The sequence below is a fragment of the Rattus rattus genome, chromosome 3, assembly GCF_011064425.1.
Source record: "Rattus rattus isolate New Zealand chromosome 3, Rrattus_CSIRO_v1, whole genome shotgun sequence".
In the NCBI taxonomy this organism is placed as follows: domain Eukaryota; kingdom Metazoa; phylum Chordata; class Mammalia; order Rodentia; family Muridae; genus Rattus; species Rattus rattus.
Window position 1 is genome coordinate 220858001 of NC_046156.1, and position 26985 is coordinate 220884985.

The 26985-nt window shown below is 40.6% G+C and overlaps 1 protein-coding gene across 1 annotated transcript in view; it reads left to right on the forward strand.

Annotated features, from left to right (window-relative positions):
• Fam81b (family with sequence similarity 81 member B) overlaps nt 1–26985 on the forward strand; it is a 98643-nt gene that overhangs the window by 13435 nt on the left and 58223 nt on the right. The window contains exon 4 of the mRNA XM_032899113.1: nt 18273–18516. Within this exon, the coding sequence (XP_032755004.1) occupies nt 18273–18516 (244 nt within the window). The remainder of the gene's footprint in view (nt 1–18272; nt 18517–26985) is intronic.

The following is a 26985-nucleotide window of genomic DNA, read 5'->3' on the forward strand; positions in this document are numbered from 1 at the left end:
AAAATTTGTCAGACAGGAATACAGATGGGGTGAAGATGGTTGGAGTAAGAAGGTTAGAAATATAAATGCATGTTGATATATGGAGTCTCCAGTCTGTCCTACCAAAGTGAAAATTCTAAGTTTCCTAAATCAAAAGGAAGTCAGAGAAACGAAGGTGATACTGAGCAGCAGTTCCTGACTTATAGTCACAATATATGTCAACAACTCTCTTTGGGTACATTTTGGGAAGACAGGGTCTGGATGCTAATTAGTATTTACAATTGAAGTAGATAAAATGTTCAATGCATCAGATAAGACAATAGAAGATATAAAATCATAAAAGAATGCCTGTCACTGTCCTAAGAAGACCTGCTAATGACTGTCTTCAGATTCTGTTTGCCACAGTCTCACAAGGAGAATTCTTAATAGCCATTATATCAGAATGTGACCTCATTTGAAAGTAGGGTCACTGCAAATATTGCTAAGATGAGGTCACTGTGGAGTGAGAATAATGTCTGCTTGTGAGAATGTGGTATCCAAGGTCTGAAGACAGTCATTACCAAGTCTTCTTAGGACAGTGGCAGGCATTTTTTTTAACTTATTCACTTTAAGTCCCACTCACTGCCCCCTCTTGGTCACCTCCTCCCAACAATTCTTACACCTACCCTTCTCTGAGTAGGTGGGAGGCCCCTGAGAATCCCCTCCACCCTGGCACTTCAAGTCTCTTTGAGGCTAGGCGCTTCCTCTCCCACTGAGGCCACACAGGACAGCCCATCTAGTAGAATATATCCCATATACAGATAACAGCATTAGGATAGCTCCCCCCTTGTCCCACATTTCAGTTGTTTGGGACCCTCATGAATGCAAAGCTGCACATCTCCTACATATATTTAGGGAGGCATAGGTCCAGCCTGTGTATATTCTTTGGTTGGTGGTTCAGATTCTGAGAGGCCCAAGGGTGAGTTTAGTTGACTCTGTTGATTTTCCTGCGGGTTTTCTATCCCCTCCAGATACCACGATCCTTCCTCCTATTCGTCAGTAAGAATCCTCCAAGATCCATCCACTGTTTGGCTGTGGGTATTTGCATCTGTCTGAGTTAGCTGCTAGGTAGAGTCTCTCAGAGGACAACATGTTCCTGTCCACACAAGAATATCATTAATAGTGTTAGTGATTAGTGCTTGCACATGGGATGGGACTTAAGTTGGGCTGGCTATTAGTTGGCCATTGCCCTAGTCTCTGCTTCATCCCCCATGGTGATAGGCATTCTTTAACGATGTAATTCTCTGTGCTTGTTAACATGTGAAGAAGACAGATCACTCACATCATGATACATGAGAATGAAGGGCTAAGCTTTGGATGTGGTATGGCAGACTGGCCTGTCATTAAGTACAGGCAGTCTTTGGTTCTCTGTAATCTGCCCATATTCACCTCTGCCTATGATGGGCAAGTTGCTGGTGATGAGTGGGCATGGCCACAGGCATTATGTGATATTCACAAGTACCCTGAAACCCATCAGAGCAAGGCTGCTCAGAAGAAACCCAGTTATCTCTACCTCAGGAGGGTCTCGGTTTTTGGCAAGTCTGAGAAACACCAAGACCCTACTGCAGCACAGACCAAAGTCAATCTCAGTTCCCTAGAGAGACTTAATGAGGCTTCAACAGTAAGAGCTGTGAACCAAGCTGTAAAAGGTGACCAGGAGGAAGCTGCACAATGTTGAAAGCAAAGTCCACACTCAAAAGTGTGCAATGGGGTACACATGCATGCACGCACTCACACACACACACACACACACATACATACACACACACATACACACACACACACACACACACACACACACACTTCTCTGAGAGTGGTGCAAAGGGACAATGCTGCAGCAAGGGAGGAAAGATGAAGAAGCATAGCAAGATATTTCTCAGCTGAGACACTATTAACTTCCAAGTCTCAGAAAAAGTTTATGTGACAAATGTTACTGTGAAGTTGTAATAAAATTAAACTACAGTGATATGCTAGCTCTAAAGACTCTATAGAAATCAGATGACACTAATTCAACTCCTTAATGTCTACTGTGCTAAGAACAGCTTACCACTGATATTAACATACCAGGACTGCCATGGTCACCAGCACTCTGATAATGCTGAACAAAAATGTGTATCTCACAACCTTGTACGCTAGAAGGCCAGAGACAGAGTCAGCAGACTTGGTTCCTGTGAGTGCTGAGGGCAGATCTGTTGCAAGCTTTCCACAGACTTCTTGGCACTTCCTGGTTTATAGATGTTTCAATCCCCCCTCCCCCATCTCTCTCTCTCTCTCTCTCTCTCTCTCTCTCTCTCCCTCCTCTCTCTCTCTCTCCCTCTCTCTCTCTCTCTCTCTCTCTCTCTCTCTCTCTCTCTCTCTCTCTCTCTCTCTCTCTCTCCTTTTCCCCTCTGTGCCTTTTACAAGGACATACTCATGTAAGAATAGTATCCATATTAACTCAAGGCCCCTGAGACGCCACTGTGACTTCATCTTAGCAACTTTTGCAATGTTCTTACTTCCAAATGAGATCACATTCTAATATAATGGCTATCAAGACTTAATATATAATTTGTGGGTCACAGTTCAGACCATTGTGCTACACAAAAGTTACTAGAATTTGAGCTCAGGTCTTTCAATTTGATATGTAATGTTTTTTATACCAAAGTCACATAGACATACATGTTATTTACAGAGAAGGGTGTAGGAGATGTCTTGATGGCACTACAAACTCTATGTAAACTCCAAACATCCTCAATCACTGTTGCTGCTGGCATACATTTTATTTGTATGTGCAATCCAGATGTCCACCCTGCTTCTATACACACATGGGTTTTGCTTAGAACCTTTACCCACTCTAACAGCTCCCCAAGAAAAGTTCCCATTCCACCATATGGTATTAATTTTGCAGTCCTCTTGAAACCTCATTGAATAAGAGACATTCACATCTTAGTGTACACGACTTTTCACTGGGAAGATCCACAACCAGTCTCCCTCGTCTCTTCTTGGCTGGGCCACTATTTGGAATTGTCTCTTTTCCAGTCATGTCCCCTGGTAGGCTGCATCCTGCCCAACCCTATCAGTCCTGGTTGTCTGTCTGGCCTCAATTCTCATTGACTGTCTCACCCCTTAGAACACTTCAGGTATTTTACTTATTTTAAGCTCTACAACAGAAGTTTCTTTACACAACTCCCAAGTCCACCAGATGAGTGGTTATAGACAAGCAATGGAAAACCTATAATTGGTTATGGACAGACAAGAAATGCAGAAACTATACCAAGTACGTATTTCTAATTCACCATTTCCACATGCTCATAGAATTATTTTTGTAAGCCATCAGAACAGTGGCTACATTTTATATTACCTTTTCTTACAGGATGCTATAAACTATAACTAATCCTTAAAGTTGATCTCATGAAAACGTAGAAAATCTTCTCAATATGGCTTTATTGTGTTCAGAAGAGGATTAAGTTCTCATGTTTTTGTCTCTGGCTTTTACAGGTTTCCAAAATGGTTATCTGAAGTTTCTAAGTAAATTTAGTGCTCTCTTCACAGGGACAGAATAGGCAGCAAAGCAAGGGCCCATGTACCGGAGTCTCTGCCAGCCACAGCACAGCTGGTGTAAGTCACACTAACTTGCAGGGAAGCAGAATTCTGAGTCTGGGGAAAATCTGTTCAGATTCAGCTACAGTCAGTGATGTGTGCAAAGCCTCTCTGGAGAGGCCCCAGGATTTCTTTATCCTGTGGTTAGTAGCTCCATTTGGATATGTCTGGAATATTCAGTTATTTCTTCCCTTCCAAGGTCAAGTTTAAAACATGATCCCATTAATGTAGCACATTATTAAGAGTTAGCCGGTTTATTTGTTTGTGTGTTTATAATACCAGAATAGACACACCTTGTCAGTGAAAGTTCTCAAATTATATCCCCTTTGGGAGTAACCTGGTGGTTTGAATAATAGTACCATTAAGAATTTCCTTTACATTAAAATATTCATAAATTTGTTCTTCTGGTTATTGAACAAGTAACAAAAGAACTTTCCTTATAGCAATGATACAAAGGCCTTTGTCATCTGAGACTCCTGTGACTAAAACTAACAAATGGTGAACATTATTAACAAGCATGATAGTTACATCTAGGTGACAAAAAGCCTTAGGCATGACAAGAAACCTTCCTGACAGCTCTCTAGAGAGAAAATACCTTTAAAATAAGCCTTAAAAACCACAGGACCAGAAGAACTCTAGCCAAGCACGTGCGTGTGTCCTTAGACTGTCCATGGTGCAAGCAAACATATTTGCATTGAAATATGTGCTGTCTCCCTAGAGGCCGCAGTAACATGCCCTATAGAGTAGAAATGCAGCTCAGTCAGCTCTGAGAGCCAGGATCAGAGACAGGTGAGTTGAGGGGTAGCCTCTATAGGGAAAGGTCTGCTTCTTCATGCTCTGTATCGGAACAATTTTGGTCACAGCTTATAGCATCTCCCAAGAAGAGGGCACTTTGGGTCCCTTATAGCCCAGGACTGTAGCACACTTGTATGGCACTGTTTGATCTAAAACCTGCTATAGACTTCTTGCTATCATAGGCTTCTCACTATCCCATCACTCATAACCAAACAGCAGACCACACCTGTTGACCCTGTTTGAAGATCCAACAACTGCAACCCTTGGTTTTGAAACAGCAATGGAGCCTGTATTTCACCCTCAGATTATCATGCATTCCATCTTGCCTTCATGTTTCTGAATGTTGACAGAACATGAGAGTTCATGTTTCACTCTTCAGCAATTCATTTTATATCCTGACTTCTCTTATTCCTGACCCAAACCCCAACACTGTGGTACTCAGTCTTCAGGGAACATTTGAATCATGTAAGTGCTTTCCTTATGCGTACATGAAGGCTCTCCTGACCCACTCCAACATTGTTTTAATAGGTCTGTGATGGAACCAACAAATCTGTATTTTAATAATCTCCCTGTCCTCCCATAACATCAATTCAGATGTTTTTATGAGAAACACTGAATCCCACTAAGTTACAGAGTAAAAATTTAGTAAATATTCAGTAAGTGCTATATGCTTATTTGTAAATCACTAATATAGGAGCTGGCAAGATGGTACAGCAGGCAGAGGATTGGCTACCAGTAATCGTGAACATGTGACTTGGATCCCCAGGACCTTCACACATGTGCTATAGCCCCCATTCTTCCACATACATATACATACACACACATACATACACACAAAATAAATTAATAATGATGCAATTTTAAAGTCACTAGATAAAGAAATGTTGCTTTACCTGCACATAACAGAAACCCCAGGCAAAAGAGCTTAAATATAAAGGTACAAATTAGCTCATATAATAATGACAGCAACGGAATCTAGAGTTTGCTTACTTTGGTGGCCTAACAAAATCATCAAACAGCCAGGTGTTTTCTGTTCTTTACCAGAGTCCCCCTTTGTTTTATGCTCACAAGATAAGTTCAACAGTTCCATGCACCGCCATAGAAGAAAAGGATGTTTCTTCATGTTCATCCTCCTTTTTGAGGCCAAGATCCCCGAAGCAAAATTGTTTCACATGTTTCTATCCAAACCTCGCATGCCTAAGCCCAAAAGAATGAGGTAAACATAGAGGACACAAGAGACATGTGTGTGAACCATGGCCAATAGGAATTTAGAAATGTATTTAACAATGCCTGCCATTATGAGAATACACAAGAAAATAATCTTAGTAGGGGGCTTGATAGTGTCTTTTATAAGCATCTGTCTAGAACTGAAAACTAGAGAGCCCCTGGTTCTTGGCAGCCCAGGAAGCAGATTGCCTAGTGACCTCAAGAAGCATTAGCTCAAAGAAGTTAATGAGAAAAATCATTATTAGGCTACACATCCCCATCAACAGGCCTGGCATCCCGTCCCATGATTCACTCCCGTCTCTGTTTCACTCACCTGATACAAGGGAGCATTATCAGCATGGTACAGTTGTAGAGTGTATATGTGCCTATATTCCATTTGGTAATTTTCCAGGAGAACATTTGGAGCCAAAGGGGTAGTAGGTTGAATCTGACTATTAAAAGCCCTTAGCACAGCCTTCTTCTTTTTCTTGGATGTACAGGCAACAGGAAGGAACAGTGCTGCCTGGGCTAAGGCTACTTTATTTTGCTCTGGATTAACCTACTACTTTATAGTTTTCTACTTAGCATTAACAGAACATGGAAATTAGTCAACTATAATTACTTAACCTCCCACTATGTACCATGTGCCCTTCTGGGTGCTGAGGATACTGTGGAAAATAAGAGGACACATTTCTAGTGACAGAGGACAGAAAATAAATGAAGTAGCTGGAGAGACAGCTTGTTCCTTTTGCAGAGGACCCACGTACAATTCCAAGCACCCATATGACAACCAACTACCATCTGTAACTCCAGTTCCAGAGGGCCCAACACTCTTCTGACCTTCACAAATACTTACATATGCATGATGCACAACCATCCATAAAGGCAAAAACATTCATACACATAAAATAAAAATTAAAAAAAAATCTGTGTTTAGAAAAAAAGAAGTTAAGCCCAACACCAGATAAGTAAGATAAGTTTATGAAGTTCTTTGGAGAAAATGAACTATGGAATCATGATAGTAACAGAGCAGAAAGGAGTCCGAATTGGGAAAACTGGCATTGAGACCTGACTATGCCCAGGAGGCAGCCATTCAATAACTCTATAAAAATCACATGCAGCAGAAGGATCTGCAAGTGCCATGGCTCTGAGTGAAAAAGATAGCTTGGTGTCAGAGGAAACCCAGGAGTATGGAATGACAGGAATGGGGAGGGAGGCTATGAGCAGGGTTCTTACTCTCAGAGAATGGATAAGCCAAGACAGGGAGGATTTTAAGTGGGTACATGCTGTCATTTACAATTTAGACAAAATCACCCTAGGCACTGGAAAGATGGACTAGTGGGGCTCATAGTTCAGATTCCCTGCACCCAAGACAAATAAAAGCCAGGTGGCAGATGTCTGTAATCCAGAGCTAGAGCACGCAGATCCCAGATGTTTGTTATGGGTTCAGGTCTAAGGCATACCTAATGAGATTTTTCAGGTTCTTGTGTCCCTGAACAATGAATCAGACATGTGAATCATGATAGAAAGAGAAAGAGAAAATGGCATTCCTAGCAGTAGAAGGTAAAAGACACATGTGCCTGCTGAATTCTGGGCCTTTGTAGATTGTTTACATATGATCTACCTTCTCTTTGTGTATCATAGACACACATTGTTTGTAACACATAGTAAGAAAGGATTTCTTACCATAGTAACACATGGTAAGAAAGGATTTTCATATGCTTCATATAATTATCTCTCTCACACCATGAACCTAGAGCTGGAAAACACAGGCAGCCTCTGTCGGACATAAGGACCATCTGTCAAGTCATTACTTTCTGCTGCTTAGCAAAAAGTAAGTTGAAAGCCATCGTGCTTTGAGCCATTTGCAGGGGAGTCCCATGAAGGAAACTGTCTAGGTTACTGTGCTTCCTGTTTCTTGTTATTGTGACTCAGCACTTTACAGAACCCTTCAGCTCTGCCTGGTTCTTCTCAAAGGTCCCAGAAGTCTCAAGTTTCACATGAGTAGTTTCTTCCCAGAACAATAGAGAAGCCACAAGTAATGCTTGCTTCCTATTCACCCTCCTACACTCACTGAGCTATCTCTTACTGAGACCTTCTGACTCAGATTACATTTCCAAAGAACTGGCCATTTAGAGCAAAGCAAGGCCTTCATGTTCATAAACAGCATATAAGCTACCCCAGTGGATAAAAACTTAACAAGGTGACTTTGCTAATGCAAGTCCCAGAGCAGGCCACCTGCTACCTACTAGAAGCCCTCCCAACCCAACCCCAGAGGGGAGTAAACTCTTCTGAGCACAAGTGGCAAGCACATTATAACATTAGTGTATTTACAAGCTCGCACATTGCCTTACACACACACACACACACACACACACACACACATGTTTCCACACGGCTCCAGAATTTCTCATAGGGTGCATGCTTTTTCTCTTCAGGTCTTCCAAGTTCCTGTTCTGTTCCAGGAACTCTCTCTGGTTGGGAAAAGAGTAGTCATGCTAATGCATTTGTGTCAAAACTATTATCAACCCAGAAATTCCACCCCAAAGACCTGAATCATTCAGCTCCTTTGTCTCAGCTGATTCATGTTTCTTCAAGGCAGATGTAGATCAGCTGTCATGGTTTTAAGAGAAAACTCAGTGAAAATCTCTGACATCTCTCTCTCTCTCTCTCTCTCTCTCTCTCTCTCTCTCTCTCTCTGTGTGTGTGTGTGTGTGTGTGTGTGTGTGTGAAGAGAGACAGACAGACAGACAGACAGACAGACAGAGAATTTGGAAGAGTCCAGAGCAAAGAGAGAAAGAAGCAAAAAGGATGTAGCTGACAGGAGAGGAGCCTGTGAACTGGTTTAGGATAGAAAAGGGAGTGAGAAGGCCAGAATGCTAGTGTGAACTTTGAAACCAGGTACATGGGAACAGATCCTGAAGGAGTCTAGAGGCTAGCATGGGCTTTGATTTGTAACCACAGCCAAGGGAAGTGGTTCTTTCTGGCAGGCAGACTCCCATTTCCCTGGTTCCTGAGAATTGCTGCTCCTATAGTCCAACTTGAACACAGCAAAGACTGTCATCTTGGGGTGGTCGACTGCCTTTAGGGGAATTGGGGTTCCTTTTGGACCTGTAGTTCTTGAGGTTCTTCCTCTTTTAAAGTCTCGAGTTCTCAAGGTGGCTAAAGCTGTTTTTGGCCCCTGAAGGCCATCTAGAGCTAAGAATAGATCTTGGGACAGCCTCACCAGTGATTCTGCAGTTGCTAGGACTCTTGGGCAGAAGGGAAGACATACCCCATAAAGCTAAAGACGGTTCCAGAAATTCCTGATTCCTCCATATCAAATGCCAGTTCCTGGGCCTCTAATCAATGGCAGGAAGCATCTAGGATTTTATAAAGCTAAGGTTGATAATGAGATAAAATAGAGTCCCAGGTGGACAGTAGGGTAGAGTAGGACCAAGATAGATAATTCAATTCTTTTCTATGTAAGTGATGCTTGTGAGGATGTAATGTCAGCATGTAACCTTTGCTCAGACCACAGTATCTGCAACAGCTTCTTCTCTCCCTTTCATAGATACCTACTGAGACACTGTAAGTCTGTAGCTGACAATCCCAGTGGAGTGCCAATAAGCACCTCGTACCTATAAGATTGCTGGGAAATGTGGTCTGGAGAGCCTCTACCTTATACTCAACAATGTGTGAAAATGCCTTCTTCCCATGACACATGTACATGCACATGCAAGGCACACATCACATCAGCCAATTGCACTGTCCTCCCCAAATCAAGTATTGCTAAATTTTTAGGTAACATCTAATGCTCTATCTCTAGATATATCTCAGTCTAACCAATAGGGAATTTACACACACACACACACACACACACACACACACACACACACACTCTCTCTCTCTCTCTCTCTCTCTCTCTCTCTCTCTCTCATTTATTTTCCCCTACATCTAGTGATTTTTAACTGTAAACTTTGATTAAAGGAATCATTATTCATTAAACACAGATTAGAACCTGTACAATAATCTAACTGCGGGTGCTTAATCTCTATGATGTCTTTCCTCCCCTCGTGTCCAGACTCACCACCTTAATCTCAAGCCAACAGTGTTTCAGATACATCAGTGTCTCTATTTCTTACCTACTGCTATGTAGCAAAGTCTGTCAAAATACAGTAGCACAAAACACCAAATATTTTCCCACAATTTCTATGGATTGGCAGTGTAGAGTAGCTCCCTGGGTGATTTGGACTCAGATGGCCTCACAAGGTTATCATTGGTTATTATCCAAAGGCTGGGAGATGTCTCTTGAAGTGTGTAATCTCACTAGCAGATTGCTGGAGGAACCCCTCAGTTGAAGGATGTGTGATTGATCAGTCTTTTCTCAGTCACATAAACTGTTTTTAAATCACAAAATCTGTCCATACACCATAGTTTCAATCAGTGAGACAGAGTGCCATGATGAATCCTCCAAAATGTTCTCAGGAGGAAGGCTGGACAAGCTCACTTGGTAAACATCTTATTCTTTGCCCTCTGTTTCTTCTGTTTGAAATACACACATAGTATGACAAGGTACTATAAGTACTTTCAGGCTGCAGGTAAAGGTATACTCCATGGCAGTAAGGGTTCCGATGGAACCTGCCTATTTGAGGGCTTTCCTGGTCTAATATACCACTGCTGGGCCATCTCCCACTAGACTTCTGCATACACAGCCCCCAATCCCTGTTTGATTCTGTCACTTTTTTTTGTATGTCTTTTTTCAGGCTGTGACCTCATGTCATTCTTTGGAGTACTTCCTATGCATACCTGTATACAACACTAGCTTATACTTGAAGTCTTCAGAACTCATCAGTGCTCACACTGGAATACACCTTTATAATGAGTGCTCTTGCAGACGCTCTGTGTGTTGAACAAAAACCCCTCCACCCCCACCCCCACCCCTGCAAAGGCGGCCTTACTGAACCACAGCATAATGAAAGTCCCCAGGAAATTGAATAGCATTGCACACTAGTTTAAAGTTAATATAATTCCTCTACATAAATCTAGTGAAATTGTAGCCTTTAAGATAAAGATCAGATCTGCATTCAAGAGCATTGGCAGTGACCTGTACTCAGTGATAAAATAATCAAGTTAGTCATGTGTCTAGAATGACCTCGGGCAGTTATTCTATAAGCCATTTTCCTTTTCTGTGAAGCTAATATAATACTGTAAAACACTAAGAAGATAATGCAAAATGTAAGTCACCAAGAGAAAGATAATGCATACAATATTGTACATTTTGTTTGGATATACAATTCTTTTGTAGTAGCCATTTTACTTACTATTCCAAGACAGATTGTCATAGAAACTCTGTAAACAGTCGTGTGTGTGTGTGTGTGTGTGTGTGTGTGAGAGAGAGAGAGAGAGAGAGAGAGAGAGAGAGAGAGAGAGATTGAGAGAGAGAGAGAGAGAGAGATTGAGAGAGAGAGAGAGAGATTGAGAGAGAGAGAGAGAGTGAGAGTTGGACAGAGGTTGACAGAAGATATCTTTTTCTTTTTTTAATTATTTTTGTTCTTTTCTCTCTTTCTTTTTATTGGATATTTTATTTATTTACATTTCAAATGTTATCCCCTTTCCCATTTTGCCCTCTGGAAACACCCTATTCCATACTCTCTCCCCTACTTCTATGAGGGGGGTTCTTCACCCACCCACTCCCTCCCATCTCCCTTACACTGGGGAATCAAGCCTTCCCAGGTCCAAGGGCTTCTTCTCCCATTGATGCCAGCAATGCCATCCTCTGCTACATATGCAGCTGGAGCCATGGATCCTTCCATGTATACTCTATGGTTGGTGGTTTAGCCCCCGGAAGTTTGGAGGGGTCTAGTTGGTTGATACTGTTCTTCCTATGGGGTTGCAAACCCTTTCAGCTCCTTCAGTCCTTTAACTCCTCCACTGGGGACCACATGCTCAGTCAATAGTTGGCTATGAGCCTCTGTATATGTCAGGCTATGACAGAGCCTCACAGGAGACAGCTGTATCAGGTTCCTGTCAGCATGCACTTACTAGCATCCACAATAGTGTCTGGGTTTGGTGTCTGTATATGGGGTGAATCCCCAGGTGGGGCAGTGTCTGGATGAACTTTCCTTCAGTCTCTGCTCTTTACTTTGTCTCCATATTTCCTTCTTGAGTATTTTGTTCCCCCCTTCTAAGAAGGGCTGAAACATTCACACGTTGGTCTTTTTTTTTTTTTTCTTTTTTTCCATCTTTATTGAATTGAGTATTTCTTATTTACATTTCAAATGTTATTCCCTTTCCCAGTTTCTAGGCCAACATCCCCATAACACTCCACCTCCCCTTCTATATGGTTGTTCCCCTCCCCATCATCCCCCTATTATCACTCTTCCCATAAGAATCCCGTTCGCTGGGGATCCAGCCTTGGAAGGACCAAGGGCTTCCCCTTCCACTGGTGCCCTTACCAAGCTATTCATTGATACCTATTAAGTTGAATCCCAGGGTCAGTCCATGTATATATAGTTTTTGGGTAGTGGCTTAGTCCCTGGAAGCTCTGGTTGGCATTGTTGCTCATATGCGGTCTAAAGCCCCTTCACCTCTTTCATTCCTTTCTCTGATTCCTCAAACGGGGTTCCTGTTCTCAGTTCAGTGGTTTGCTGCTGGCATTCGCCTGTGTATTTGCCATATTCTGGCTGGGTCTCTCAGGAGAGATCTACATCTGGTTCCTGTCAGCCTGCACTTCTTTGCTTCATCCATCTTATCTAGTTTGGTGGCTGTATATGTATGGGCCACATGTGGGGCAGGCTCTGAATGGGCGTTCCTTCAGCCTCTGTTCTAAACATTGGCTCCCTATCCCCTCCAAAGGGTATTCTTGGTCCCCTTTTAAAGAAGGAGTGAAGCATTCGCATTTTGGTCATCCTTCTTGAGTTTCATGTGTTCTGTGCATCTATGGTAATTTGAGCATGTGGGCTAATATCCACTTGTCAATCAGTGCATACCATGTGTGTTTTTCTGTGATTGGGTTACCTCACTCAGGATGATATTTTCCAGTTCCATCCATTTGCCTATGAATTTCATAAAGTCATTGTTTTTGATAGCTGAGTAGTTCTCCATTGTGTAGATTTACCACATTTTCTGTATCCATTCCTCTGTTGAAGGGCATCTGGGTTCTTTCCAGCTTCTGGCTATTATAAATAGGACTGTTATGAACATAATGGAGCATGTGTCTTTGTTATATGTCGGAGCATCTTTTAGGTATATGCCCAAGAGAGGTATACCTGAGTCCTCAGGAAGCGCAATATCCAATTTTTTGAGGAACGTCCAGATTGATTTCCAGATTGGTTGTACCAGTCTGCAATCCCACCAACAATGGAGGAGTGTACCTCTTTCTCCACATCCTCGCCAGCATCTGCTATCACTGGAGTTTTTGATCTTAGACATTCCTACTGGTGTGAGGTGGAATCTCAGGGATGTTTTGATTTGCATTTCCCTTATGACTAAAGATGTTGAACATTTCTTTAGGTGCTTCTCAGCCATTCAATATTACTTAGCTGTGAATTCTTTGTTTAGCTCTGAACCCCATTTTTAATGGGGTCATTTGTCTCCCTGCAGTCTAACTTCCTGAGTTCTTTGTATATTTTGGATATAAGCCCTCTATCATTTGTAGGATTGTTAAAGATCTTTTCCCAATCTGTTAGTTGCCATTTTGTCTTAATGACAGTGCCCTTTGCCATAAAAAAGCATTGTAGTTTTATGAGATCCCATTTATCGATTCTTGATCTTAGAGCATAAGCCATTGGTGATTTGTTCAGGAAATTTTCTCCAGTGTCCATGTGTTCGAGATACTTCTCCACTATTTCTTCTATTAGTTTGAGTATATCTGGTTTGATGTGGAGGTCCTTGACCCACTTGGACTTAAGCTTTGTACAGGGTGATAAGCATGGATCGATCTGCATTCTTCTACATGTTGACCTCCATTTGAACCAGCACCATTTGCTGAAAATGCTATCTTTTTTCCATTGGATGGTTTTGGCTCCTTTGTCAAAGATCAAGTGACCATATGTGTGTGGGTTCATTTCTGGGTCTTCAATTCTATTCCACTGGTCGATCTGCCTGTCTCTGTACCAATACCATACAGTTTTGTTTTGTTTTTTTTATCGCTATTGCTCTGTAATACTGCTTGAGTCCAGGGATAATGATTCCCCTGGTAGTCCTTTTATTGCTGAGGATAGTTTTAGCTATCCTGGGTATTTTGCTACTCCAGGTGAATTTGCAAATTGTTCTGTCTAACTCTCTGAAGAAGTGGATTGGTATTTTGATGGGGATTGTATTGAATCTGTAGATCGCTTTTTGGTAAAATGGCCATTTTTACTTTATTAATTCTGCCAATCCATGAGCATTGGAGGATTTGATCTTCTGAGATCTTCAATTTCTTTCTTCAGAGTCTTGAACTTCTTATCATAGAGATATTTCACTTGCTTGGTTAAAGTCACACTGAGGTATTTTATATAGATTGGGACTATTATGAAGGGTGTTGTTTGCCTAATTTCTTTCTCGGCTTGTTTCTCTTTTGTGTAGAGGAAGGCTACTATTTGATTTGAGTTAATTTTATACCCAGCCACTTTGCTGAAGGTATTTATCAGGGTTAGTAGTTCTCTGGTGGAACTTTTGGGATCACTTATACTATCATATCCTCTCGTTAGTGTGGCTAAGGGTTTATCTATCTTGTTGATTTTCTCAAAGAACCAGCTTTTGGGTCTGTTGGTTCTTTGTATAGTCCTTTTTGTGTCTACTTGGTTGATTTCAGCTCTGAGTTTGATTATTTCCTGCTTTCTACTCCTCCTGTGTGTGTTTGCTTCTTTTTGTTCTAGAGCTTTTAGGTGTGCTGTCAAGCTGCTGATATATGCTCTTTCCTGTTTCTTTCTGCAGGCACTCAGAGCTATGAGTTTTCCTCTTAGCACAGCTTTCATTGTGTCCCATAAGTTTGGGTATGTTGTACCTTCATTTTCATTAAATTCTAAGAAGTCTTTAATTTCTTTCTTCATTTCTTCCTTGACCAGGTTATCATTGAGTAGAGCATTGTTCAACTTCCATGTATATGTGGACATTCTTCCCTTATTGTTATTGAAGACAAGCTTTAGCCCTTGGTGGTCTGATAGGATGCATGGGATTATTTCTATCTTTCTGTATCTGTTGAGGCCTGCTTTTTGACTGATTATATGGTCAATTTTGGAGAAAGTGCCATGAGGAGCTGAGAAGAAGGTATATCCTTTTGTTTTAGGATAAAATGTTCTATAAATATCTGTTAAGTCCATTTTGTTCATAACCTCTGTTAGTCTGTCTATGTCTCTGTTTAATTTCTGTTTCCATGATCTGTCCATTGATGAGAGTGGGGTGTTGAAATCTCCTACTATTATTGTGTGAGGTGCAATGTGTGCTTTGCGCTTTAATATGCGCTTTTTAAGTATGTTTGTGCCCTTGTATTTGGAGCATAGATATTTAGGATTGAGAGTTCATCTTGGTAGATTTTTCCTTTGATGAATATGAAGTGCTCTTCCTTATCCTTTTTGATGACTTTTGGTTGAAAATTGATTTTATCTGATATTAGAATGGCTACTCCAGCTTGCTTCTTCTGACCATTTGCTTGGAAAGTTGTTTTCCAGCCTTTCACTCTGAGGTAGTGTCTGTCTTTGTTTCTGAGGTGTGTTTCCTGTAGGCAGCAAAATGCTGGGCCCTCATTAGGTATCCAGTTTGTTAATATGTGTCTTTTCATTGGGGAACTGAGTCCCTTGATGTTGAAAGATATTAAGGAATAATGATTGTTGTTTCCTGTTATCTTCATATGTGGAGGTGAGATTATGTTTGTGTCCTTGTCTTCTCTTTGTTTTGTTGCAAAATGATTAGTTTCTTGCTTTTTCTAGGGTGTAGCATGCCTCCTTTTGTTGGGCTTTACCATTTTTTATCCTTTGAAGGGCTGGATTTGAAGAAAGATATTGTATAAAATTGGTTTTGTCATAGAATATCTTGGTTTCTCCACCTATGTTGAGAATTTTGCTGGATACAGTAACCTGGGCTGGCATTTATGTTCCCTTAGGATCTGTATGACATCTGTCCAGGATCTTCTGGCTTTCATTGTCTCTGGTGAGAAGTCTGGTGTAATTCTGATATGTCTGCCTTTATATGTTACATGACCTTTTTCCCTTACTGTTTTTAATATTATTTCTTTGTCTTGTGCTTTTGATGTTTTGACTATTATGTGACTGGAAGAGTTCTTTTCTGGTCCAATCTATTTGGAGTTCTGTAGGCTTCTTGTATGCTTATGGGTATCTCTTTCTTTAGGTTAGGTAAGTTTTTTTCTATGATTCTTTTGAAGATATTTACTGGTCCTTTGTGTTGGGAGTCTTCACTCTCTTCTATACCTATTATCCTTAGGTTTAATCTTCTCATTGTTCCTGGATTTCCTGTATGTTTTGGGCCAGTAGCTTTTTCCATTTTACATTATCTTTGACAGTTGTGTCGATGATTTCTATTGAATCTTCTGCTCCTGAGATTCTCTCTTCTATCTCTTTTATTCTGTGGGTGATGCTTGTATCTACAGCTCCTTTTCTCTTCCTTTGGCTTTCTATATCCAGGGTTGTCTCCCTTTGTGCTTTCTTTATTACTTCTATTTCCATTTTCTATTCCTTCACCTGTTTGATTGTGTTTCCCTGTAATTCTTTCTGGAATTTTTGTGTTTCCTCTCAAAGGGTTTCTACTTGTTTACTTGTGTTTTCTTCCATTTCTCTAAGGGAGTTCTTTATATCTTTCTTAAAGTCCTCCATCATCATGATCAAATGTAATTTTAAATCTAGATCTTGCTTTTCTGGTGTGTTTGGATATTCAGTGTTTGCTTTGGGGGAAGAATTGGACTCCGATGATGCCATGTAGTCTTGGTTTCTGTTGCTTGGGTTCCTGTGCTTGCCTCTCACCATCAGGTTGTCTCTGGTGTTACATTGTTTGCTCTTTCTGACAGTGACTTGACCATCCTATAGGCCTGTGTGTCAGGGGTGCTGTAGACCTGTTTTCCTGTTTTCTTTCAGCCAGTTATGGAAACAGAGTGTTCTGCTTTCAGGCATGCAGTCATTCCTGTCCTCTGGCTTTCAGCTGTCCCTGTGAGCAGGAACCAGAAAGGCCTGCCCATACTTCTCCTGCGTCCCTGTGCACAGGGGGTCCAGATGGCGCTAGGTGTTTTCCTCTAGAATCAGAAATGTGGGCAGAGAGTAGTCTCCTCTGGTTTCCCAGGCCTGTCTGCCCCTCTGAAGGTCTAGTTCTCCCTTCCATGGGATTTGGGTGCAGGGAGCTCTTTGACCAGGTCTGTTCAGATCCGGGCACAGTCTGGACCACAGGGCTCCTGCAGCTTGATTGCCATATCTTCCTGTGCCCAGAGGCCTTATACAGTTTCCTCTTGGGCCAGGGATGTGGACAAAGGTGGGTAGAAGTGGCCTTCTCTCCTGCCCTGCAGTCTCAGGATTGCCCACAAGTCTGGGCAATGAGTTCTTTCTCCCACGGGGTTTGGGAGCAGGGAGCTGTGGGCTGGGATCAGCGAGGTTTGGGCACCAGTGGTCTTCCTTCTTCTTGAGCATCATGTGGTCTGTGGATTATATCTTAGTTTTTCCTAGCTCTTGGACTAATATCTGCTTATCGGTGAGTGCAAAACAAAACCATATGTTTTGTTTTTGTGACTGAGTTACCTCACTCAGTATGATATTTTCTAGTTCCTCTATTTGCCTAAGAATTTCATAAAGTCATTTTTAATAGCTGAGCTGTACTCCATCGTGCAAATGTACCACATTTTTTGTATCCATTCCTCCATTGAAGGACATCTGTGTTCTTTCTAGCTTCTGGCTATTGTAAATAAGCTACTATGAACATAGTGGAGCACGTTTTCTTGTTATATGTTGGAGCTTCTTTTGGGTATATGCCCAGGAGTGGTATAGCTGGATACTCTGGTAATACTATGTCCAATTTTCTGAGGACCCACCAGACTAATTTCCATATGTTGATTGTTGATCTTAGAATATAAGCCATTGGTATTCTGTTCGGGATATTTCCCCCTGTGCCCATATGAGCAAGGCTCTTCCCCATTTTCTCTTCTGTTAGATTCGGTGTATCTGGTTTTATGTGGAGGTCCTTGATCCACTTGGACTTGAGCTTTGAACAAGGAAATAAGAATGGATCGCTATGCATTCTTTTACATGCTCACCTCCAGTTGAACCAGCACCATGTGTCGAAAACGCTGTTGCTTTTCCACTGTTTTAGCTCCTTTGTAGGACTGGATTTGTATGAAGATATCGTGGAAATTTGGTTTTGTCATGGAATCTCTTGGTTTCTCCATCTATGTTAATTGAGAGTTTTGCTGGATATAGTAGCTTGGGCTGGCATTTGTGTTCTCTTAGGGTCTGTATGATATTTGTCCAAGATATTCTGGCTTTCATAGTCTCTGGTGTGAAGTCTGGTGTAATTCTGATAGGTCTGCCTTTATATGTTACTTGACATTTTCCCCTTAGTGCTTTTAATATTTCTTTATTTTCTGCATTTGGTGTTTTGATTATTATGTGTCAGGGTTGTCTTGGCTATGGTGTCTCTTCATAGCAATTAAACAGTGACTGAGACAGACCTGTGTTCACGCTTGTAACACGATGGTGTGTCCTTTTTCTGAACAGGGGTTGCCCCTTTCTTCCTGCCATGCCAAGCAACCAGACAAGTCAACTACAAGACAGGCTGAATAACCAGGAGCGCACCATAGCCTTCCTCCTTGAGCAGGCCTTCCGCATCAAGGAGGACATCTCTGCTTGCCTCCAGGGAAGCCAGGGCTTTCGAAAAGAAGAATCTCTTGCCAGGAAGTTACTAGAAAGTCACATACAGACCATCACTAGCATCGTCAAGAAACTCAACCAAAACATTGAGGTACATCTGTTTCCATTTTTTGCCATCACAACCCAACAAAGAATACTGACTGTCAAATCATTTTTCAATCAGAAATATGCTACAGTTGTTGCTAAACTTTGCACAGCTCATTATGGTAAAAAAAGTAAAGAAAACAAAACTTTCCTTAGAAAATACTGTTCATCTCTTTTGAGACAGTAAAGAGAATGGTTTACTATGTCAAATATTGTCCTCATAGGCTTTCTTAGTCTTAGTCTTTAAGGCTGACATAAGTTGAAGTAGAGCTTTGTGTATGTATGTATTTGTTTATATCAACAAACCACCCAACAATGGCCTGGCGCTCAGTCTTCTCTCTGGCCATGCCAGCCTCCCTTCTTGCTGTTCACTTTAGTCAGACCGTCTTCCTGTAGACAGCTCTATGAATGTTCTGTATTTTCTTGAAGTTCCTGCTCAAATGCCACTTTGTACAATAGCACTTCTCCCACACCAGACTCATCCCCTGCCCACCTCAACACTTTTAGCCTCCCTTAAACTTTATTTTTATCCATAGTTATCACAACTAAGTGTGATACTATATGTTTGTCTGTTTTCCTTCCATAGTAAAATCTCCATGAGGCTTAGATTCAGTTTAGTTCAATGGTAAGCCACACATCAGGCAAAAAAAATGCTTTTTTGTTTGTTTTATTTTGTTTGAGACAGGGTTTCTCTGTGAAGTTTTGTCTAAAAATGATTTCTAATATGTTAAAAGAATAAAAGCCTTTTGTTCAGAATTCTGAGGGTGTTTACACATCGTGAGTCTACACAGATAACTTTTGGGCAAGGGATCTAGAGGAGAGGATACCTCAGGCAAAAGTTCAGAACTTGTACAACCATGATAACTGACAACAATTCCCTGCTCTGTATTTCCCCTCATCGAGTACCAGTGAAATTTTGGGACAGATTTTTTTTTTAAGTAGAAAGACAACAAGACAGCACCCATGGGGTTAACTCAGTACAAGTGGCTCATGTAAATTTGATCTTTACATGTAGGTCTAGTAGACTCTACAATGCAACCAAAAGGATGGAGAAAATTTAAAACGTTCCATGAAGTCATAAAACTGAATGTGTGAACACTGTTTCCATTTCCGGGCACATTGACACATGCCTGTAACCTCAGCAGCTGGACACAAGACACAGGAGAATCACATGCTCCAGGACATCCTGTGCTACATTGCAAAATCAAAAGCTGAAAGTATAGTTCAGTGGCTGAACACTTGCCTAGCATGTGTAAGCCCTGACACCAATCCACAGCACCACAAAAATGCATTCAAAGTTTTAAGGTAATCTAATTAAACATTGCAAAGCAGAAAACTTCTAGGTTTAGCATTGGTAAAGAACTCAGTTAAAGAACATTATATAGGAAAATGGATGCTACTCCAATATTTTAAAGGAAACTAGACTCATCAACCCAGCTAGTTCATTTGCATTTTGTGTCTAAAGAGATAATGAAATATGAAATAATGCTTAACTCAAGTCCTTGAAAGAATTGGTGGAGGGGTACCTTACTACAATTTTAGCAGCAGAGTGAGTGGTTTGTCCATTTTAAAAGTCAAATGTTTTTTTTGAGGCATGCTGGCCTTGAGCCTGTGACTCTCTTTGCCTTTGCATTCCAAATATTGGGGTTACAGGCATGCACCACCAAACCTAGACAAACAAAAGGCTTTTAACAAGGAATTCACTGTAAGTTTCAAAATTAATTTATTTTCCCTCAGTAAAGGGAAATTTTATGCTTTATTGCAGAGAAAAACAATGTTTCGTCATTATAATTCATTTGAATTCAGGGAGAGAATTTGAAACCTGGGAAAATATTCTCACAATCCTACCACCAAATGACTGTCTCTACAAACACTCAGAGCAACCTCCCTCTAGTCCTTGCAAGTATTTCCACTTAGAAGAAAGACTATCAAATCAAGCACAATCTTTAGTGTAAAAAAAACTTGCATCACAAAAATCTCTATACATAAGGGTATAGATCAGGGTTTGCTTAATTTTTTCTTAATATTGAAATATCCTTGTGTGTAGAGTTACTTCCATGGTATATATTCTTGGAAATGACATTACTCAAGCTCAGACACTATAAAAGTTCCTGATGTGTGTTGCTAAATTGGCTTCACAATCTCTGCACTAATTTACACTCAGTTAGTGTTATATGCTTGATGTTGATGCCAACATCAAGATTTATGATTTCAAACCTTGCTCATTGCACAGAAATGAAATGCTGTTTTTTTCCTTAAAGATGTTGAGTCCACTTGTTAATGTGCCTATGATAATTTATATTTCTTCTGCCATTTGCTAATATCTCTTTGGGGATCTTAGCACTTTTAATTATGTTCAGTATGATAAGCTGTCTCATATAGTAAGGATGGTAGCCAGGGGCACATTAGTAAACATTTAACAATAAGCTCCCCACATGGTCATGCAGTTTGGCTCCACTTTTGTTATTAGTATTTCCACTATGATTTTAACTAACCATCGTTGTGTCATAGCACACAAAGATGGAAAGACCTGTGCAGTCCAGCCTCACAGAGGCACATGCTGGCTTCCTGACATCAGTGAAACCCTTGGCAATGGCATTTGTCATATCTCCTTGTGCTTTTATAGCTTAATTGTTTTTAAAGTGCATTTACATGATTTTATATAAAGTTAGACATTTAAGTATTCTGCAGGGCAACGAAAAACTAACCAAAAATACTGATACCTTTTGTCATGGTCCTGCCCTAATGTGTACCACACACACACACACACACACACACACACACACACACACACACGCACATATACACACATGAACACCCATGTCTTAGTGTAACTATTGCTTTCCCAGGGTTACAGAAGTCTTCAATATGTTGCTATGTTATAATACAGGACAATGCTACATGGCGCTGAGATTGCAATGTCATCACTTTACTGATTTACTTGGTTTTATCTTAGAAAATACTCCATATTGAGCAGAGCTGATTCCTTTCCTGTGATATTGGTCAGTTGGTTAGTTGGGTTTCTTTGTTTGTTTGTTTGTTTGTTTGGATTTTTGGGTTTTTTTTTTTTTTGAGACAGTCTCACTATGTCACTCTGACTGTCCTAGAACTTAATATGTAGAACAAGCTGGCCTCAAACTCACAGAAATCCCCCTGCCTCTGTCTCAAAAGTACTGGGATTCATAATGGATTAAAGGTATACACAACACCTTTGGCTCATCTCTGGCCTTTACTGAAGGAAAAGCAATGTAAAAGACATCACTAGAAGATGCTTTAATGCTTACCCTTGAAAACATACACACTATTTTATTAAATTTTCAGTTTCATACATGTAATCAATTTTGATTCACTCATATCTCCATACACATCTTCCCACATCCACTCCCCTTCTTCATCCCATGACAACGTTTTGACCTCCTTTTAAAAAAGTTCGAAACCGGTGGGAGGGAGAGCTAAACCTACAGAGAGGCAGACACGACTGGGAAACCAGAGGAGACTGCACTCTGCACACATCTCTGACGCCAGAGGAAAACACCAAACGCCATCTGGAACCCTGGTGCATGGAGGCTCCCGGAAAGGGCAGCGCAGATCTTCCTGGTTGCTGCTGCCGCGGAGAGCTCGTAGGCAGCACCCCACGAGCAAACTTGAGCCTCAGGACCACAGGTAAGACCAACTTTTCTGCTGCAAGTGACCTGCCTGGTGAACACCAGACACAGGCCCACAGGAACAGCTGAAGACCTGTAGATAGGAAAAACTACACGCCCGAAAGCAGAACACTCTGTCCCCATAACTGGCTGAAAGAAAACAGGAAAACAGGTCTACAGCACTCCTGACACACAGGCTTATAGGACAGTCTAGCTACTGTCAGAAATAGCAGAACAAAGTAACACTAGAGATAATCTGATGGCGAGAGGCAAGTGCAGGAACACAAGCAACAGAAACCAAGACTACATGGCATCATCGGAGCCCAATTCTCCCACCAAAGCAAACACGGAATATCCAAACACACCAGAAAAGCAAGATCTAGTTTCAAAATCATATTTGATCATGATGCTGGAGGACTTCAAGAAAGACGTGAAGAACTCCCTTAGAGAACAAGTAGAAGCCTACAGAGAGGAATCGCAAAAATCCCTGAAAGAATTCCAGGAAATCATAAATAAACAAGTAGAAGCCCATAGAGAGGAGTCACAAAAATCACTGAAAGAATTCCAGGAAATCATAAATAAACAAGTAGAAGCCCATAGAGAGGAGTCACAAAAATCCTGAAAGAATTCCAAGAAAACACAATCAAACAGTTGAAGGAATTAAAAATGGAAATAGAAGCAATCAAGAAATAACACATGGAAACAACCCTGGATATAGAAAACCAAAAGAAGAGACAAGGAGCTGTAGATACGAGCTTCACCAACAGAATACAAGAGGTGGAAGACAGAATCTCAGGAGCAGAAGATTCCATAGAAATCATTGACTCAACTGTCAAAGATAATGTAAAGCGGGAAAAGCTACTGGTCCAAAACATACAGGAAATCCAGGACTCAATGAGAAGATCAAACCTAAGGATAATAGGTATAGAAGAGAGTGAAGACTCCCAGCTCAAAGGACCAGTAAACATCTTCAACAAAATCATAGAAGAAAACTTCCCTAACCTAAAAAAAGAGATACCCATAGGCATACAAGAAGCCTACAGAATTCCAAATAGATTGGACCAGAAAAGAAACACCTCCTGTCACATAATAGTCAAAACACCAAATGCACAATATAAAGAAAGAATATTAAAAGCAGTAAGGGAAAAAGGTCAAGTAACATATAAAGGCAGACCTATCAGAATTACACCAGACTTTTCGCCAGAAACTATGACAGCCAGAAGATCCTGGACAGATGTCATACAGACCCTAAGAGAACACAATTGCCAGCCCAGGTTACTGTATCCTGTAAAACTCTCAATTAACATAGATGGAGAAACCAAGATATTCCATGACAAAACCAAATTTACACAATATCTTTCTACAAATCCAGCACTACAAAGGATAATAAATGGTGAAGCCCAACATAGGAGGCAAGCTATAACCTAGAAGAAGCAAGAAACTAATCATCTTGGCAACAAAACAAAGAGAAGAAAAGCACACAAACATAACCTCATATCCAAATATGAATACAGCAGGAAGCAATAATCACTATTCCTTAATATCTCTCAACATCAGTGGCCTCAACTCCCCAATAAAAAGACATAAAAACAAACTGGATATGCAACGAGGACCCTGCATTCTGCTGCCTACAGGAAACACACCTCAGAGACAAAGACAGAAACTACCTCAGATGAAAGGCTGGAAAACAACTTTCCAAGCAAATGGTCAGAAGAAGCAAGCTGGAGTAGCCATTCTAATATCAAATAAAATCAATTTTCAACTAAAAGTCATCAAAAAAGATAAGGAAGGAAACTTCATATTCATCAAAGGAAAAACCCACCAAGATGAACTCTCAATCCTAAATATCTATGCCCCAAATACAAGGGCACCTACATATGTAAAAGAAACCTTACTAAAGCTCAAAACACACATTGCACCTCACACAATAATAGTAGGAGATTTCAACACCCCACTCTCATCAATGGACAGATCATGGAAACAGAAATTAAACAGAGACATAGACAGACTAAGAGAAGTCATGGACCAAATGGACTTAACAGATATTTATAGAACATTCTATCCTAAAGCAAAAGGATATACCTTCTTCTCAGCTCCTCATGGTACTTTCTCCAAAATTGACCATATAATTGGTCAAAAAACGGGCCTCAACAGGTACAGAAAGATAGAAATAATCCCATGCCTGCTATCAGACCACCACGGCCTAAAACTGGTCTTCAATAACAATAAGGGAAGAATGCCCACATATACGTGGAAATTGAACAATGCTCTACTCAATGATAACCCGGTCAAGGAAGAAATAAAGAAAGAAATTAAAGTCTTTTTAGAATTTAATGAAAATGAAGGTACAACATACCCAAACTTATGGGACACAACGAAAGCTGTGCTAAGAGGAAAACTCATAACTCTGAGTGCCTGCAGAAAGAAACAGGAAAGAGCATATGTCAGCAGCTTGACAGCACACCTAAAAGCTCTAGAACAAAAAGAAGCAAATACACCCAGGAGAAGTAGAAGGCAGGAAATAATCAAACTCAGAGCTGAAATCAACCAAGTAGAAACAAAAGGACCATAGAAAGAATCAACAGAACCAAAAGTTGGTTCTTTGAGAAAATCAACAAGATAGATAAACCCTTAGCCAGACTAACGAGAGGACACAGAGAGTGTGTCCAAATTAACAAAATCAGAAATGAAAAGGGAGACATAACTACAGATTCAGAGGAAATTCAAAAATCATCAGATCCTACTACAAAAGCCTATATTCAACAAATCTAGAAAATTTGTAGGAAATGGACAATTTCCTAGACAGATACCAGGTACCGAAGTTAAATGAGGAACAGATAAACCAGTTAAACAACCCCATAACTCCTAAGGAAATAGAAGCAGTCATTAAAGGTCTCCCAACCAAAAAGAGCCCAGGTCCAGATGGGTTTAGTGCAAAATTCTATCAGACCTTCATAGAAGACCTCGTACCAATATTATCCAAACTATTCCACAAAATTGAAACAGATGGAGCACTACCGAATTCCTTCTATGAAGCCACAATTACTCTTATACCTAAACCACACAAAGACCCAACAAAGAAAGAGAACTTCAGACCAATTTCGCTTATGAATATCGATGCAAAAATACGCAATAAAATTCTGGCAAACCGAATCCAAGAGCACATCAAAACAATCATCCACCATGATCAAGTAGGCTTCATCCCAGGCATGCAGGGATGGTTTAATATACGTATATTAAACCATCAACGTGATCCATTATAGAAACAAACTGAAAGAACAAAACCACATGATCATTTCATTAGATGCTGAGAAAGCATTTGACAAAATTCAACACCCCTTCATGATAAAAGTCCTGGAAAGAATAGGAATTCAAGGCCCATACCTAAACATAGTAAAAGCCATATACAGCAAACCAGTAGCTAACATTAAACTAAATGGAGAGAAACTTGAAGCAATCTCACTAAAATCAGGGACTAGACAAGGCTGCCCACTCTCTCCCTACTTATTCAATATAGTTCTTGAAGTTCTAGCCAGAGCAATCAGACAACAAAAGGAGATCAAGGGGATACAGATCGGAAAAGAAGAAGTCAAAATATCACTATTTGCAGATGATATGATAGTATATTTAAGTGATCCCAAAAGTTCCACCAGAGAACTACTAAAGCTGATAAACAACTTCAGCAAAGTGGCTGGGTATAAAATTAACTCAAATAAATCAGTAGCCTTCCTCTACACAAAAGAGAAACAAGCCGAGAAAGAAATTAGGGAAACGACACCCTTCATAATAGACCCAAATAACATAAAGTACCTAGGTGTGACTTTAACCAAGCAAGTAAAAGATTTGTACAATAAGAACTTCAAGACTCTGAAGAAAGAAATTGAAGAAGTCCTCAGAAGATGGAAAGATCTCCCATGCTCATGGATTGGCAGGATGAATATAGTAAAAATGGCCATTTTACCAAAAGCGATCTACAGATTCAATGCCATCCCCATCAAAATACCAATCCAATTCTTCAAAAGAGTTAGACAGAACAATTTGCAAAATTCATCTGGACTAACAAAAAACCCAGGATAGCTAAAACTATCCTCAACAATAAAAGGACTTCAGGGGGAATCACTATCCCTGAACTCAAGCAGTATTACAGATCAATAGTGATAAAAACTGCATGGTATTGGTACAGAGACAGACAGATAGACCAATGGAACAGAATTGAAGACCCAGAAATGAACCCACACACCTATGGGCACTTGATTTTTGACAAAGGAGCCAAAACTATCAAATGGAAAAAAAGATAGCATTTTCAGCAAATGGTGCTGGTTCAACTCGAGGTCAACATGTAGAAGAATGCAGATCGATCCATGCTTATCACCCTGTACAAAGCTTAAGCCCAAGTGGATCAAGGACCTCCACATTAAACCAGATACACTCAAACTAATAGAAGAAAAAGTGGGGAAGCATCTCGAACACATGGGCACTGGAAAAATTTCCTGAACAAAACACCAATGGCTTATGCTCTAAGATCAAGAATCGACAAATGGGATCTCATAAAACTGCAAAGCTTCTGTAAGGCAAAGGACACTGTGGTTAGGACAAAACAGCAACCAACAGATTGGGAAAAGATCTTTACCAATCCTACAACTGATAGAGGGCTTATATCCAAAATATACAAAGAACTCATGAAGTTAGACTGCAGGAAAACAAATAACCCTATTAAAAATGGGGTTCAGAGCTAAATAAAGAATTCACAGCTGAGGAATGCCAAATGGCTGAGAAGCACCTAAAGAAATGTTCAGCATCTCTAGTCATAAGGGAAATGCAAATCAAAACAA